The sequence below is a fragment of the Urocampus carinirostris genome, chromosome 2, assembly GCF_059441175.1.
Source record: "Urocampus carinirostris isolate Australia breed hairy pipefish chromosome 2, RoL_Ucar_1.0, whole genome shotgun sequence".
Lineage (NCBI taxonomy): Eukaryota > Metazoa > Chordata > Actinopteri > Syngnathiformes > Syngnathidae > Urocampus > Urocampus carinirostris.
In genome coordinates this window covers 14,230,683-14,244,216 of record NC_142350.1, presented here as the reverse complement: position 1 = coordinate 14,244,216, position 13,534 = coordinate 14,230,683, and the positions used below count along the sequence as shown (strand labels likewise).

The 13,534-nt window shown below is 42.6% G+C and overlaps 1 protein-coding gene across 4 annotated transcripts in view; it reads left to right on the top strand.

Annotated features, from left to right (window-relative positions):
- Positions 1-13,534, top strand: part of trappc9 (trafficking protein particle complex subunit 9) — a 151,938-nt gene that overhangs the window by 56,298 nt on the left and 82,106 nt on the right. For all 4 annotated transcript variants that reach the window (XM_088329005.1, XM_088329003.1, XM_088329007.1 and 1 more), the window contains one exon: positions 2,870-2,988. In XM_088329005.1, the coding sequence (XP_088185131.1) occupies positions 2,870-2,988 (119 nt within the window). The remainder of the gene's footprint in view (positions 1-2,869; positions 2,989-13,534) is intronic.

Sequence of the window (13,534 nt, the reverse complement as noted above, 5' to 3'; positions counted from 1 at the left end):
CGCATTTAAATAATTTCATTAGCTTTTTGTAACTTTGAAGCTGTCACACTGCTTCATTTTATTTTGCTTTCACGGATTGAAAGTTGAATTGTGCTCCTCCATCTTGGCCTTGCGAGAAATTTCTGCCGTGTCGACTTTTATGTCCACTGTTGACAAACGATGCAAACGCAGCTGCCAGATTAAATAAAGAAGCAGGTGATGAGTCACTGCTACTTATAACTCCCATTTTGGCTCCTTCCATCAATCTGTTCCGCAATACTGAGTTAGGTTACAAACTTAGCTCTTTGGGCTGTCATGGTAAATTTGGTCCTGTCTACACATTGAAGTTATGCTTTAATTATCACTCTGCAAACGAGAGAAAAACAACATCTTTACGGATCATTGATCCCTTAACCACAAGGGTCGCCGGGGCACCACTTCCGGTGGTGTGTCTTGGGCATTCCTCTCCAGGCCGTTTTTGTGGGTAGGGGTTTGCTTCCCCACATTAAAAAGATAGTACTGGTTTGCATGTTAACCTGCAGCAAGAAAAGCCTCACGATCTGACTCAAAGACAGCACTTTCATCATCGGGTTGCTATTGTTTTTTTGGTTTAAGATGTCATCTCACTTGGACCTCATAATACTAGATTTATACTAGATGATACTCACTGTCCTGTTCGGGAATATTTTTTAGTGACAGTGATTGATACCAATATCTGTGGCCCTGTAAGAATCTCAAACTACAAATTTGAGGGATTATAAACTGTCATTAGTTTAATGAAAATTCAAGTAAAAATAACTAGTTGGAACTTAAATACATGTCTTTAAAATATCATTCATTCCTTTGAAGCGGGAGGGAAATCTATTTACTAGTGGTATCTTTCCGTCTTTGTTATCTATAACAACATAAGTATTTTTATTAGTAAGAAGTGTCAAAAGCCGTGTTTTTTTCTAATTTGATAATTATTTCATTTTTAAAAATTTTTATTTATCCTCTGCTTCTCAACAGTAAACATACTCAAACTTGTACTATCTTCCATGATAAACAATTGTCTTTAATCGAAAGTAAAACAATTTAGTGGCATCGGGCTGAAACTTCAGAAGTCTGAATTTAAGGAATTTCACATATAATAAAGATTGAAATAGTCCACGTCTGTACGTTTGTGTCTCATTTAGAATTTGGATATTTTGCAATTCAATTTGATTAATTGGGGCAGTATTGTTTGCGTTAGGGATATGACATTTTGGAGGACAAAAAAGGACAAGGGTATGAGACCTTGAAATCCTTGAAAATGCTTAAATTTCAATGATGTGTTTTCAAATTTTGAAAAGTGCTTGAATATTGAGTAAAAGGCTGCTAAATGTTAGAAATTCTTGCCCAGTTTCCCGGCAGTCTGACTTGGTAGACCACACATTAAATGAACAGAATTATCAAGTCTGCTTTAAAATTACGCCAACCCGCTTGCTATGGTGGCTTTGCTTTGGCATTGTATTTTTTTCTTCCCCTGTGAAAAACAGGAGCTGGCATTAGTTTGTATGGCATTGTCATGTTAAGCGTTATCGCCTCCAGCACATCGTGCCCAGGAGAACAGGTGAAGAAACCAAGATGGCGGGTACCAGAGAAAATGGAGTGTCTTTGATAGTGCCTAGAAAATGCTCGAATTTAGCAATCAAAAAGGTGTATGAAGAACCCTGTAAGGAAGTGGTGGGTAGGGGTTTGCTTCCCCACATTAAAAAGATAGTAATGGTTTGCATGTTTGGTGCGGCTTCCGCTTCACCGCCGTAATGCATAATAGTCTTTGAGATCCCGTCAGCAAACACGAGCTTTAACGTGTGCCACGAGCACCATGCTAAGCCGAGAAGGCTCTCGACTTACTCTGGCCGTACTGAGTGTACTGGTAGCCCACGGCTGCCACTGCTGGGTCCACGCGGCTTCCGCTTCACCGCCCCCTAACCCCCACGGGTCCCCCCTACCCCTCCCCCCTATTGAGGGCTGTGTAGCGCCATGTAGAGCCATCACGGCCCGAGCGGGAGACGTGTCGTTGGTGACTTTTTCATCCGCGTTAACAAACGCATTTTGTAGAATATGATTGCGCTTTATCGTTTAAATAAACGTATTATATAGACTACGATCGCCCAATTGTTTTAATTAGCTCGCTTTATGGTTTCAATAAGCGTATTATATAGAATACGATCGCTTTTGTCGGAAGCGCAGCAGAATGCGCGTTCACGCGAGGGGGGGAGGATTCTGTACGGGAGCCGGATTTGGGCACAACACCGGGAAACGAGAACGGCCAAGGGGGATTCCCGCAAAAAGTAGCGACGCCCCTTAATTTTTTTTTTTTTTTTTTTTTTTTTTACCATTACAGACCGCGAAGCTCTGAATCCGCGAACGTCGAACCGCGAAGTAGCGAGGTCCCACTGTATACAAAAAACACAATGATGGAAATAACCTTATAATTTGGTGCGTCTTGAATTTGCTTCAAATTCATTCAAAGTTTATTTGCTGACAAAGCCCGAGTCACTTTGTATCATTCTCCCTGGGGCGGGAAACAGGCTTGGCGCTGATGTCACCGGTGCATTGCTGTGTGAGATTGTTGACTCCGGGTTGAAAGCGCTTTTTTCAGCTGCTCCCGAGTCTGCGCTCCAGCTCAAGGTTGCAGTGAATTAACAAATCAGCAAGGTCGTTTGGTCATTTTGAGGGAAGCAAATATTTGCACAGAAGCGTTGCCACGTTTAATCAAGAGTACTTAAACAACGAACTACAGAATCTTTGCAAATCTACTGCTAAAGGGCTAATTTTTAACTTTGCATAAATCTTTTTTGCCTTTGATCACACATAACCTTGCTGCTTTCGCTGATGTCAGCCATTTCACCCCGCTCTCTTTCAGATGGAATCAGTGTGACAGGACTGCCAATCTCTAGTCCCTTACGTCACGTCCTCAAGCCCCGGCCCGAAAGCAAGGCTTTCAGCAGCGACTCCGGTAAAGGGGAGTACAGACACATTAAGGTAAATAAATTCACATTGCAAGATTTATCTATAGGGAGAAAGTGCATACAAATCTTTTATACGTCTTTTTATTAGCGGAGCAATATTTGCCACACAGTTGCTGCTGCTGGTGGTATTTTTCCATGAATAGAATAGTTGCCTGCAGATAAACGGAGTTCAGGCAAAGTGCAAGGGAGTGTCTGACAGGAAAAGGAAAACTGCCAAGCGAATTGCAAACTCATTTAATGCCAGATGTCACTCTCAAATGGGAAGAGCCAGCACCTGTCAATTTTTGCCATTTTTACTCTCATTTGAAGGCTTAGAGAAAAGTTAGTTATGTAGCTATATAGGCATAGTTCATATCAAAAGATAACTTGTACGTTTGGGTTCCCGGTCGACGAGAGGGTAGCCTCTATCCGCCTTCGGGTGGGGAGACAGGTCCTGACTGTTGTTTGTGCTTATGCACCAAATGGCAGTTCAGAGTACCCACCCTTCTTGGAGTCCTTGGAGGGTGTTCCATGCCTCCAGTGGCTGTAAGGTATTCTGTGCCTACCGTGGCGGCAATCCTCAGACCCATTGGTGGTCACCCACGGTGAGGGACTCCATCAAACTGAAGTAGTCTTATCGGGCCATCCTCGCCTGTGGGATTCTGGAAGCAGCTTGCAGGTATCGGCTGGCCAAGCGGAATGCAGCTTCGGCGGTTGCCGAGGCAAAAACCCAGGCATGGGAGGAGTTTGGCGAGGCCATGGAAGGCGACTTCCGAACGGCTTTGAGAAAATTCTGGTACACCATTCAGCGTCTTAGGGGGGGAAGCGGTGTCTCATCAACACTGTATACAGTGGCGATTGGGCGCTGCTGACCTCGACCTCGGATGTTGTGAATCGTAGGCAGAGTACTTCGAAGACCTCCTCAATCCCATCAACACGCCTTCCTGTGAGGAAGCAGAGCCAGGCGACTCTGAGGTGGGTTCTCATATGTCTGGGGTTGAAGTCACTGAGGTGGTCAAAAAGCTCCTCGGTGGCAAGGCCCCAGAGGTTGACGAGATCCGCCTGGAGTTCATTAAGGCTCTTAATGTTTTGGGCGTGTCATGGTTGACACTCCTCTGGAACATCACGTGGACACTGGGGACAGTGCCTCTGGATTAGCAGACTGATGGTGGTTCCCCTTTTTGAGAAGGGGGACCTAAGATGTGTGTTCCAACTACAGTGGAATCTCACTTCTCAACCTCCCTGGTAAGGTCTGTTCCGGGGTACTGGAGAGGAGGGTCCGCCAGGAAGTGGAGTTTCGGACTTAAGAGGAGCAGTGTGGTTTTCGTCCTGGCCGTGGAACACTGGACCAGCTCTACACACTGTGCAGGGTCCTTCAGGGTGCATGGGAGTTTGCCTAGCCGGTCTACTTGGAGAAGGCTTTTGACCGTGTTCCTTGGGAAGCCCTGTGGGGGGTGCTTCGGGAGTATGGGGTACTGCACAGTCTTATTCGGGCTGTGCGGTCCCTGTATGCCCGGTGCCAGAGTCTGGTCTGCATTGCCGGCAGTAAGTCGGATTCGTTTCCAGTGGGAGTTGGACTTCGCCAGGGCTGCCCTTTGTCACAGATTCTGTTCATAAGTTTTATGGACAGAATGTCTAGACGCAGCCTTGGTGGGGAAGAAGTCCGGTTTGGGGGCCTCAGCATTGCATCTCTGCTTTTTGCAGATGATGTGGTGCTGTTGGCTTCCTCAGGCCATGATCTCTAGCTCTCATTGTTGCGATTCACAGCCTAGTGTAAAGCGGCTGGGATGAGCATCAGCACCTCTAAGTCCGAGACCATGTGCTCAGCAGGAAAAGGGTGGCATGCGCCCCCCGGTTTGGGGATGAGATCTTGCCCCAAGTGGAGGAGTTCAAGTATCTTGGGGCCTTGTTCAGGAGTGAGGGTAGGATGGACGAGAGATCGACAGACGGGTCGGTGCAGTCTGTACTGGTCCGTCATGATGAAGAGGGAGCTGAGCCGAAAGGCGAAAGGCAAAGCTTTCGACTTACCAGTTGATCTACGTTCCTACCCTCGGCTATGGTCATGAACTCTGGGTCATGACCGAAAGAACACAATCCCGGATACAAGTAGCTGAAATGAAATGAAATAAACATGAGGTGTTGACGGAATAATTTTATTACAAAAAGATTGAACTTGTGCATGAACTTTACAAGAACTTTTTAGCGCCCGATGCTTCTGGTGATGTGATCACACGATTTCGCTCACTCGGGGACAAGCTTCACACTAGTTAGAGGAAGCAAAGCAACACAAAAAAAGTGGGGGCTCCTTTATAAGTGGAGAAAGGTCCGCCATTCCTGCCATCTAGTGGTGAGTCATCATACTAAAATTAAACCCAGAGGCTTGGCACTTGAAGATCAGCAGCGTCAAAGCCTTTATCGTAGTTAAAAAAAAAAACAAAAAAACAAAAAAACAAAAAAAAAACATTATGTTTTGACACTCTGGGACTGTAATATATTGATGAGGCGTATGTCTTTGTCATGTATTTGTTGTTTGGCAGGGCAGCGTTTACAGACTGTGTCCCCCTTATAGGCCTTACGGCGCTTCCTTTTATACAGACACGTACGGCTGCCTGTAAGGTACATTCACGTGACTGTGCTCTATATACAATACATTTGATACATAAATTATATACAAACATATGACTGGGACAATGCTTCTGAAAATGAGTTAAATATGATCTCCACTGGGGAGGGTTTTCTGGATGTTGCAAGGGAAGAGGGCATGTCTATCTGCTGCAGGTCACCTGCACCAACTCTATAGACAAGTGCAATTTTGGTTGTTTGCCCTCTGGATCCAAATAAATGTTTATATATTTTCCTCTCTTCAGAATAGAAAGCACTAGTTCAGAAAATGATCCAGTCAATATTGTTAGCCAGAGCTGCCTGAGATTGCTTGGCATAACATGAATAGAGACATGTTTGTGTGTGATTTTTGTAGAGCACTTTCCTTTGAGTAGTCAGTTGATCCCCATACAAAATAATTCCAGTGCTACTTTGACACCATATTACCCCACAAAAAACAATATTAGACATTACTAAGGAAATGACAATCTGAGCTAGAGCGCCATGAACTTGTTTTGTGTACCATGAGTACACAAATTATGGTTTAGTGGGATTCTGTAGACCACTTATTTTGAATAGTCATTTCCCCCATACTGAATAATTTCAGGGCAGCACGGTGCCAAAGTGGTTAGCGCATGTGCGGCACAGTTCTGAGGTCATGAGATTGAACCTCCTGTGTGAGGTTTGCATGTTCTCCCAGTGCTTGCGTGGGTTTCCTCCTGGCACTCCAATTTCCTCCCACATTCCAAAAACATGCATGTCAGGTTAATTGGCCTGTCCAAATTGTCCCTAGGTGTGAATGGGCGAGTGAGTTGTCTGTCTCTGTGTGCCCTGCGATTGGCTGGCAACCAGTTCAGGGTGTCCCTTGCCCACTGCCCAAAGATAGCTGGGATGGGCTCCAGCACCCCTGCGACCCTACTGAGGATAAGCGGTGCAGATAATTGATGGATGGATGGATGAATAATTTCAGTACACACATTTTCCCACAACATACATGTCGGCTATTGCCAGGGTTTGTACGAGTGCTTGAAATCCTTGAAACTTGCTTGAACCATGGGTGAAATGCTTGTAAATGCGTAAAATTGTTGCCATGTTTCTCTGTCTGTTTTGTGAGTTTCGCAGTCTGACTTGAGAATCCCCCTATTTATTGAAGAAAAATAAAACAAATCTGCTTTAGAATGACACTGACACTGTTATCTGGTGGCTTGGCCTTGCCATTGCATTTCTTCTTCCCTTGTGATTGATGGTAGCTGGCATTATTCTGTATGACATTGTCCTATTAAGCGTCATCGCCCTATAGGTGTCGCGCCTAAGACGATGGGTGCATGCTGCACCTAAACTAGATACTATGAAATATGTATTAGTGCAAAGATTAGGTATCAATTATTGGCATTTATTATGGGACATGCAAAAAACACAAGGTAGCATTTCCCAGTGGTTAATTGTCATTGGAATAACTTCCTTCCAACTGAAAATGTAAACCACTCTTTACTGTTATTTGAGATCTTTCTCAAAACTACATGTTTTGTTCAGTTCCACATACATTTGCGATTTACTCAAGATATAAAAATCATACACCTTGATAATGCACATGCAAAATTAAAAATCACATATGTAAGCTGAAGATATATTTGTGGATCTGCAGAATACATGATTCATACCGGATTTCCTAATTTAATGTTACCGAATAAACTGAAAAATTGGCTTTGAAAGTCTTTAAAGAGTGCTTGAATTCGGCCATGTCAAAGGTATACGAACCCTGGAGAGAGCTTGGATGCAATTTTCCTAAAGTTTGAAAACAACAATTTGAACTACTTTTAATTTTTTTTCCCATTTTGCTTAAATTTGCATTTTCAAGCCTGTGCTCTTATCCTATTAATTCGGGCTTTTGTTACCTTGACAATCAAAGCAGAACACAGTTTGTCCTTTTCACATTTACACACTTGAGGCATTTGCTCAATAAAACTAGGGCAAAATGTCCTGTACTATAGTTTCCTATTGCATGACTCATTCTTGCTTTTCTGGTTCAAGAAATTTGAAAACCTCCAAACTCTGTGACGACTCTGTGTTTTCAACGTCCCCTAAAAACACATTTCAAATGAGTATACAAATTGTACCCGTGTTTTCAGAGACACTTTCTCTCTGACCTTTTCGCTGCTCAATCTCTGTGACATTTTTGCCAACCTGTACCACAGACAAGTGGAATTGGATGTGAAAAATTTACTGCATCCAGTTGAAGCACATCCTTTGCTAAACTCTCACATCTCTGATGGAATCAGATAGTGTCTGCAATGAGCACTGATCCTTTTGTAATCTCTTGAGTGCCAGGCTGATTGCCCACATGGCTGAAATGGCAGCTTTTTTTGAGAGTGAGAGATTTATTCTGCTACAGGGGGTCTGGAATGCCAGCATTCCTTGTGCTTAAAGTAACTTGACAGGTAGGATGGGAATAAGAGAATAAAATGTACCTTCTTAATGCGCCATAATGTAGGCCCCGTTCTTTCGATGATGAGTTCTGTGCCAAGATGATACCACAGAGACAGAAGACAAAAATGTACTCCCACCCCAGAAGAATCACAGAGCCAATTATGTTTTATTATGTTAATTAGGTTTACGTCGCTGCGAAGATGCATCCAAGGCAACTCGGTGTCGTGAGGAACATATCGTTTTACTGCATTGCAGACACTGCTATGAGGGTGTGTGTACAGCATGTGCGTGTTCCAACGCTGGGGAAAGTTGCATGCATATGTCAAGCCACCTCCTAACTGCGTCACTTATAGCTGGAATAAGTAGATTTTCAAATGCTATAGTGCCAATAACGGATAGATAAACAAACAATTCAACATATTACTGAAATTTTATTGATCTTTAAGTGCAGGTTTTGTACAGGTGCACATTGTACGCAGAGTAGTCTCTCTTTTTTAAGCCCTGACCCATTTTCGATCTTGCCACAAATTGGGCTCTGAAGTTGTAACGCTTCAATTTTTGCTATAAGACAGATTGCAGTTAACCATCATGTGTTTGGTGTGTATTGGCTATCTGACATTCACAAGCTGAGCTGTGATTGGTTGCTGAACCTGAATAACTGTGCTGACTTGCTGAGATGGGTAAAAATGGACGGAAATCCTTGTCCTCAAAACTGGAAATCAAATAATGTAGTGTAAAATACCCCAGAGGCATCTTTTTTTATGTGACAATTGGTTGTGTAACCTTTAAACCAGCTATTTTTTTTTTTTCACCCTTGATCAGAAAAGCATTACAGGCACGTTTGTTTGCAGCAATTATCGTCTCTTCGATTGAAACTCTCTGCTGCCGCTTCTTTGGGCTTAATGAGAAACAAACTCTTGTTTCCAAGCAGCTGGCCCAAAGGGATCTGATTTTTGCCATATTTACCCGTTTGTCACAGCCGAGGAAAACATCTGGATGGGATCTGAATACGACACGTGCCGGATGCTTGCGGTGGGCAAAGCATTAGTGCTAATCACATCGTGCGAGGGAGGGGAAGAAGAAAAAATAAAAGGACATAGTCGTCTCCGTCCTCCTGCCTGCCTTCACTAGTGCTATTTTTAGCTGGCGAATGATGCAGACACTGTTTCAGCTCCTCAGATCTCCGCTTGTGATACTGATATTTATAACTGCCACAGCTGTCTGCCCAAAAGGGATCCTCTGTCTCAGCCACCTAAATGATATTCTCATTCTTGGATGGAGATTAAAAGCCCCTCCTTGGTACGCCCCCTTGTTTTTTGACATTGAAAAAGCATTAAGGTTTCAAGGTGGCAATATACTGTACCCACAACCTGCTCATAGATATTTGTATTTGAAAAGGCTTTCTTATTTTTAATTTTTTCATTTACTTTTATCCCCAAATAAATAGAGGGATGATACTTAAAATCCTTGAAAATGCATGAATTTTAATGTAGTATTTCAAATGGACTAAAAAGAGCTTGAATTTTGGGGGAAGTGCTTGTAAATTTTTAATATTATTGCCATGTTTCTCAAAAAGTCTGCTTAAAATGACGCAGACACTGCTTTCTGGTGGCTTGGCTTTGCTATTGCATGTATTCTTCCTTGTGATTAACGGCAGCTGGCATTAATTTGTATGGCATTGTCTAATGAAGCAGGTTGCGTCCAAGAGCACAGGTTCCTGCTACACCTAAACAGGGCACTATGAAATATGAATTAGTGCAAGGATTGTGTCTTAATATTGGACATTTATTATGGACCATGCAAAAAATTAAGGTAGCGTTTCCCAGTGGTAAATTGTAATGGTAAGAACTTACCGCCATTGAAAATGTAAGTTACGAATTAGTAATTTTTAACCACCACTATATGGGGAAAAATGTTTATACAGGTACTGTTTTGTTCCACAAATGCATTTATGATTTACTAATGATCTGCAAATCTTATATCTTGATGATGCACACCCAAGATAAAAAATTGGATATGATCTGTAAAATACATGATTCACACCAGATTTTTTGAATTGGAAAATTTGCTTTAAAAGTCCTAAAAAAAACAAATACTTGATACAGTAGTTTGCGTGTAATTTGTTTTCTACCGGGCAATTCTAAAAATAGTTCAATAAAATACCCTAAAAATCATTCAATCATTTAAATTGGTGTTGAAACATCAATTTTATTTTCGCCACGACAGTGAGCTGTCTAATGAAGCTCCTTTGCTCCCATCAAGTATGTACACTGACAATTCTAATGAAATGTTCACATAGTGTCCTCTATTATCTTGGTGTCCTCTACTATGCCCATCTTAAAAAAACAACACACACTAACAAAGTAGTGAATGGAGAAGAGCAAAACTGAGATTGTTTGTAATGTAGACAAAATACCAATTTTTTTTTAATCATCAATAGTCATGGGCAATGTTAAATAACACTGTTTAATAAACAAGGACAATTATCGACTCAATACAAATTTAAAAGCATTCTACTTTCTAATATGATCATTTGGAGTACCCGATTTTTAATTTAAAATTCGGCTCTTGTGAACTGGGCCAAATCTTTCTCTGCGTGCAGAAAAATAAAGCATACTGCTTAAAGCACAAGTTAGATCTCGATGTGTGTTCTCAGTGTTGGCAAAATAAGACCTGGTTTGACACAAGTAAAATGAACTCTTTGGTGCTTACTGTTTCCCTGGTAATAATGTATGCCTGGTTCATGTACCACTTAATTCTTTTAGGGTAATGTAGTTAGAAATGTGCACATGATTGTGCACAGTTAAGGAGTCCATACATCCCAAGTGTATAAAAACTAAAGTTAATTCAAAAAAATAATTAAGTAGGGGAAAAGAAAAAAAACACTCCACAGGTTGTGAACGGCCTCAATGATTCTGCCGTATTTAGGAAACTGTGCACTCGTCCAGGAATATAAAAAATGAAAAGATAAAAACTGTTGCTAAAGGGTCTTTTCAGAGTTCATCCATGTGGTCCTGTTCATCGGTTCTGCCTCGCTGTGCTTTCCGTTCCTAGGGTTCTGACAAACGGCTACTTCAGTGAAAGATCCGTCCTTATTTAACAGAACTGTCTCCTCCAATGCCTTCGGGGGACATCATGCAGACTAAATAAACCATTCATCGTCTTGTGGCAGCAAGCTCAGTGCGCGATTTGTCAAAGCGCACCTATTTTTAGCCCTTCGCCGTCAAGGCTCAGAAAGTTTACCGCTGCCGAGCGGCTCCACCAATTCCCCAGAAACGCGACCTGGGGTAATTGAGACTAATCGAAAAGTGGCGACTTCGTCATCAATGGGATTGTGGCACCCAAACGCTCGGTACTGATTCCCATAAGCCACTTTATTACTTCTGCCAAGGACCTTTGTGCTCATCAATTGAGGTTCGCTAGCCACTGTTTGAATAGGCATGTTTTTGCTTTATGACAGTAATGAACACAGCGCATATACAGTATAGACAAGTCTTCACGCGGATCCCTTAACCGCCAGCGTCACCATGGCACCACTTCTTATGACGTGTCTTTGGCAAGGACACCACGGCGGCACCCTCCAGGCCTTCTTTTTTTGGGTTTGCTCCCCCACAATTAAAGTACTGGTTTCTATAGTTACCAGGAGCATGAGAGTCATCTAGATCTGACTCAGTTATGGTTTATTCATCTTCTCATCTCTGCTGTTTTTTTTTTTTTTGGTGTAAAGCTTCATCCTGGTCTTTAGAAATGAGTCGAACCTTGGCATTGATGGGCAGCGGCATGTGACAATCCTGATGCTTCTCAGTATACAGTAATCCTTCGGTTATCGTGGTTAATTGGTACTGGAACCACCCGTGAAACTTGAAAATCCGCAAATAAATGTCGCCCCTTCAAATTTACCTTGATGAAGTTCTTGCTGACTAAGAGGATACAACTGTAACAGAATTACAACTAGAATTACAAAAAAAAACTGAAAACAATTGCAGTTAAATGAAGGTCTTTATTGTTATTATGCAAAAGTACAATAACATTGGAGGGCTTCTCCTTTCAGTGTCGAGAGAGGCTGGCTAGCTGCATGCTAGTACTGCTTATTATATTGCCTGACCGCTTTAGGAAGGAAGGACCTGCCGAACTGCTCCTTCACACGATTGGAGTGAAGCAGCCTGTCACTGAAGGAGCTCTCCAGAGCAGATGCGGGGTCCTGCAGGGGATGGGAGATGTCCCTAGTCATGGATGACAGCTTCGCCATCCTCCTGCTCTCCCCTACCACCTCCACTGAGTCCAGGGTACATCCCAGAACAGAGCTGGCCTTCCTGAAAAGACTGTTCAGTCTTTTCCTGTCAGCCATCGAAATGCTGCTCCCCCAGAAGACCACTACGTAGAAGATGGCTAATGCCTCCACAGTGTCATTAAAGTTCTTCAGGAATGCTCCCTGCACTCCAAAAGACCTCAGCCTCCTAAGCAGATATTCTGCTCTGCCTTTTTTTGTACAAAGCAGTTGTGTTATGGGTCCAGTCCAGTTTATCATTCTGGTAAATGCCCATGTACTTGTAGGATGTTACCCTCTCGATATCCGTTCCCTGAATGTTCACCATTGTTGGAGGGTGTAGTCTTTCTTTGTCCACCAACAGTGGGACCAGCAATCAGTCTTAGAATATCAAATTTGACCGTAATCCCTCTGAGTGAAACCGGATTGGGTCGATCCTGTATCCAATTGAGCTCTCCTTGAATCTTTTTACACCCCATCTATGAAACAAAATCAAATTAGCCTTTGAGGAGATTTACACTTCTATGTAGCACATTTTTAAGGCTTGTCAACTTCTTTTAGATCCCACTTTTTCCATGACATTTACAATATGTTTTTAGGGTTTACTAAAATGAATAGATACTGTGTTATGTTCTATATTTGGAAGTTGCTTAGTCCTAGTCAATATCTTTATCATTCTAATGCTGGCAATCAACACGTCTATGTTCTCCTACGGCTTTCCATCCAGACAAGAGATGTTTGCATCCTTGACTGTTTCCTGAAGATACAGCAGTTACTTCCCAGAACCCCACAAACATTGATGTTAGTAAATGTTTTGTCTTGTGATTGATTGACACCCAGTTCAGGCTTGGCTTCAGAATCCACGAGCAGGACAAGAGCAAAGAAAAACATATGGATGGGTATCATTTGACATATTTCAGGGCTGCAAACATCATATAGGTCACTTCTCCCTGCGCGTCTATCATTGCACGGCAGATGTGGTTGCCTTGACAAAGCGCATACCCCACACGGTGGTGCCGATAAATGACGGGCCATGATTGAGGTAAAATGAGACATTAGATGGGAAGAAGCGCAAGATTGTGCAATTTGGACGGTGGCACATTTTTCATTGCGTTTTTTTGCCTTAACATACTTGTGCCCAGCCTCTTTGCTCCCAGTTTTGATGCCATAGTTTTCTCCTCTCGTCATTTGTGATAATTACAGTGTATTAGTCACAGCACCATGTTTTCTTTTGACTACAAACTTTGAGCACTTTCCTGGAGGGGTCAGTCCCACTTCCACTTAG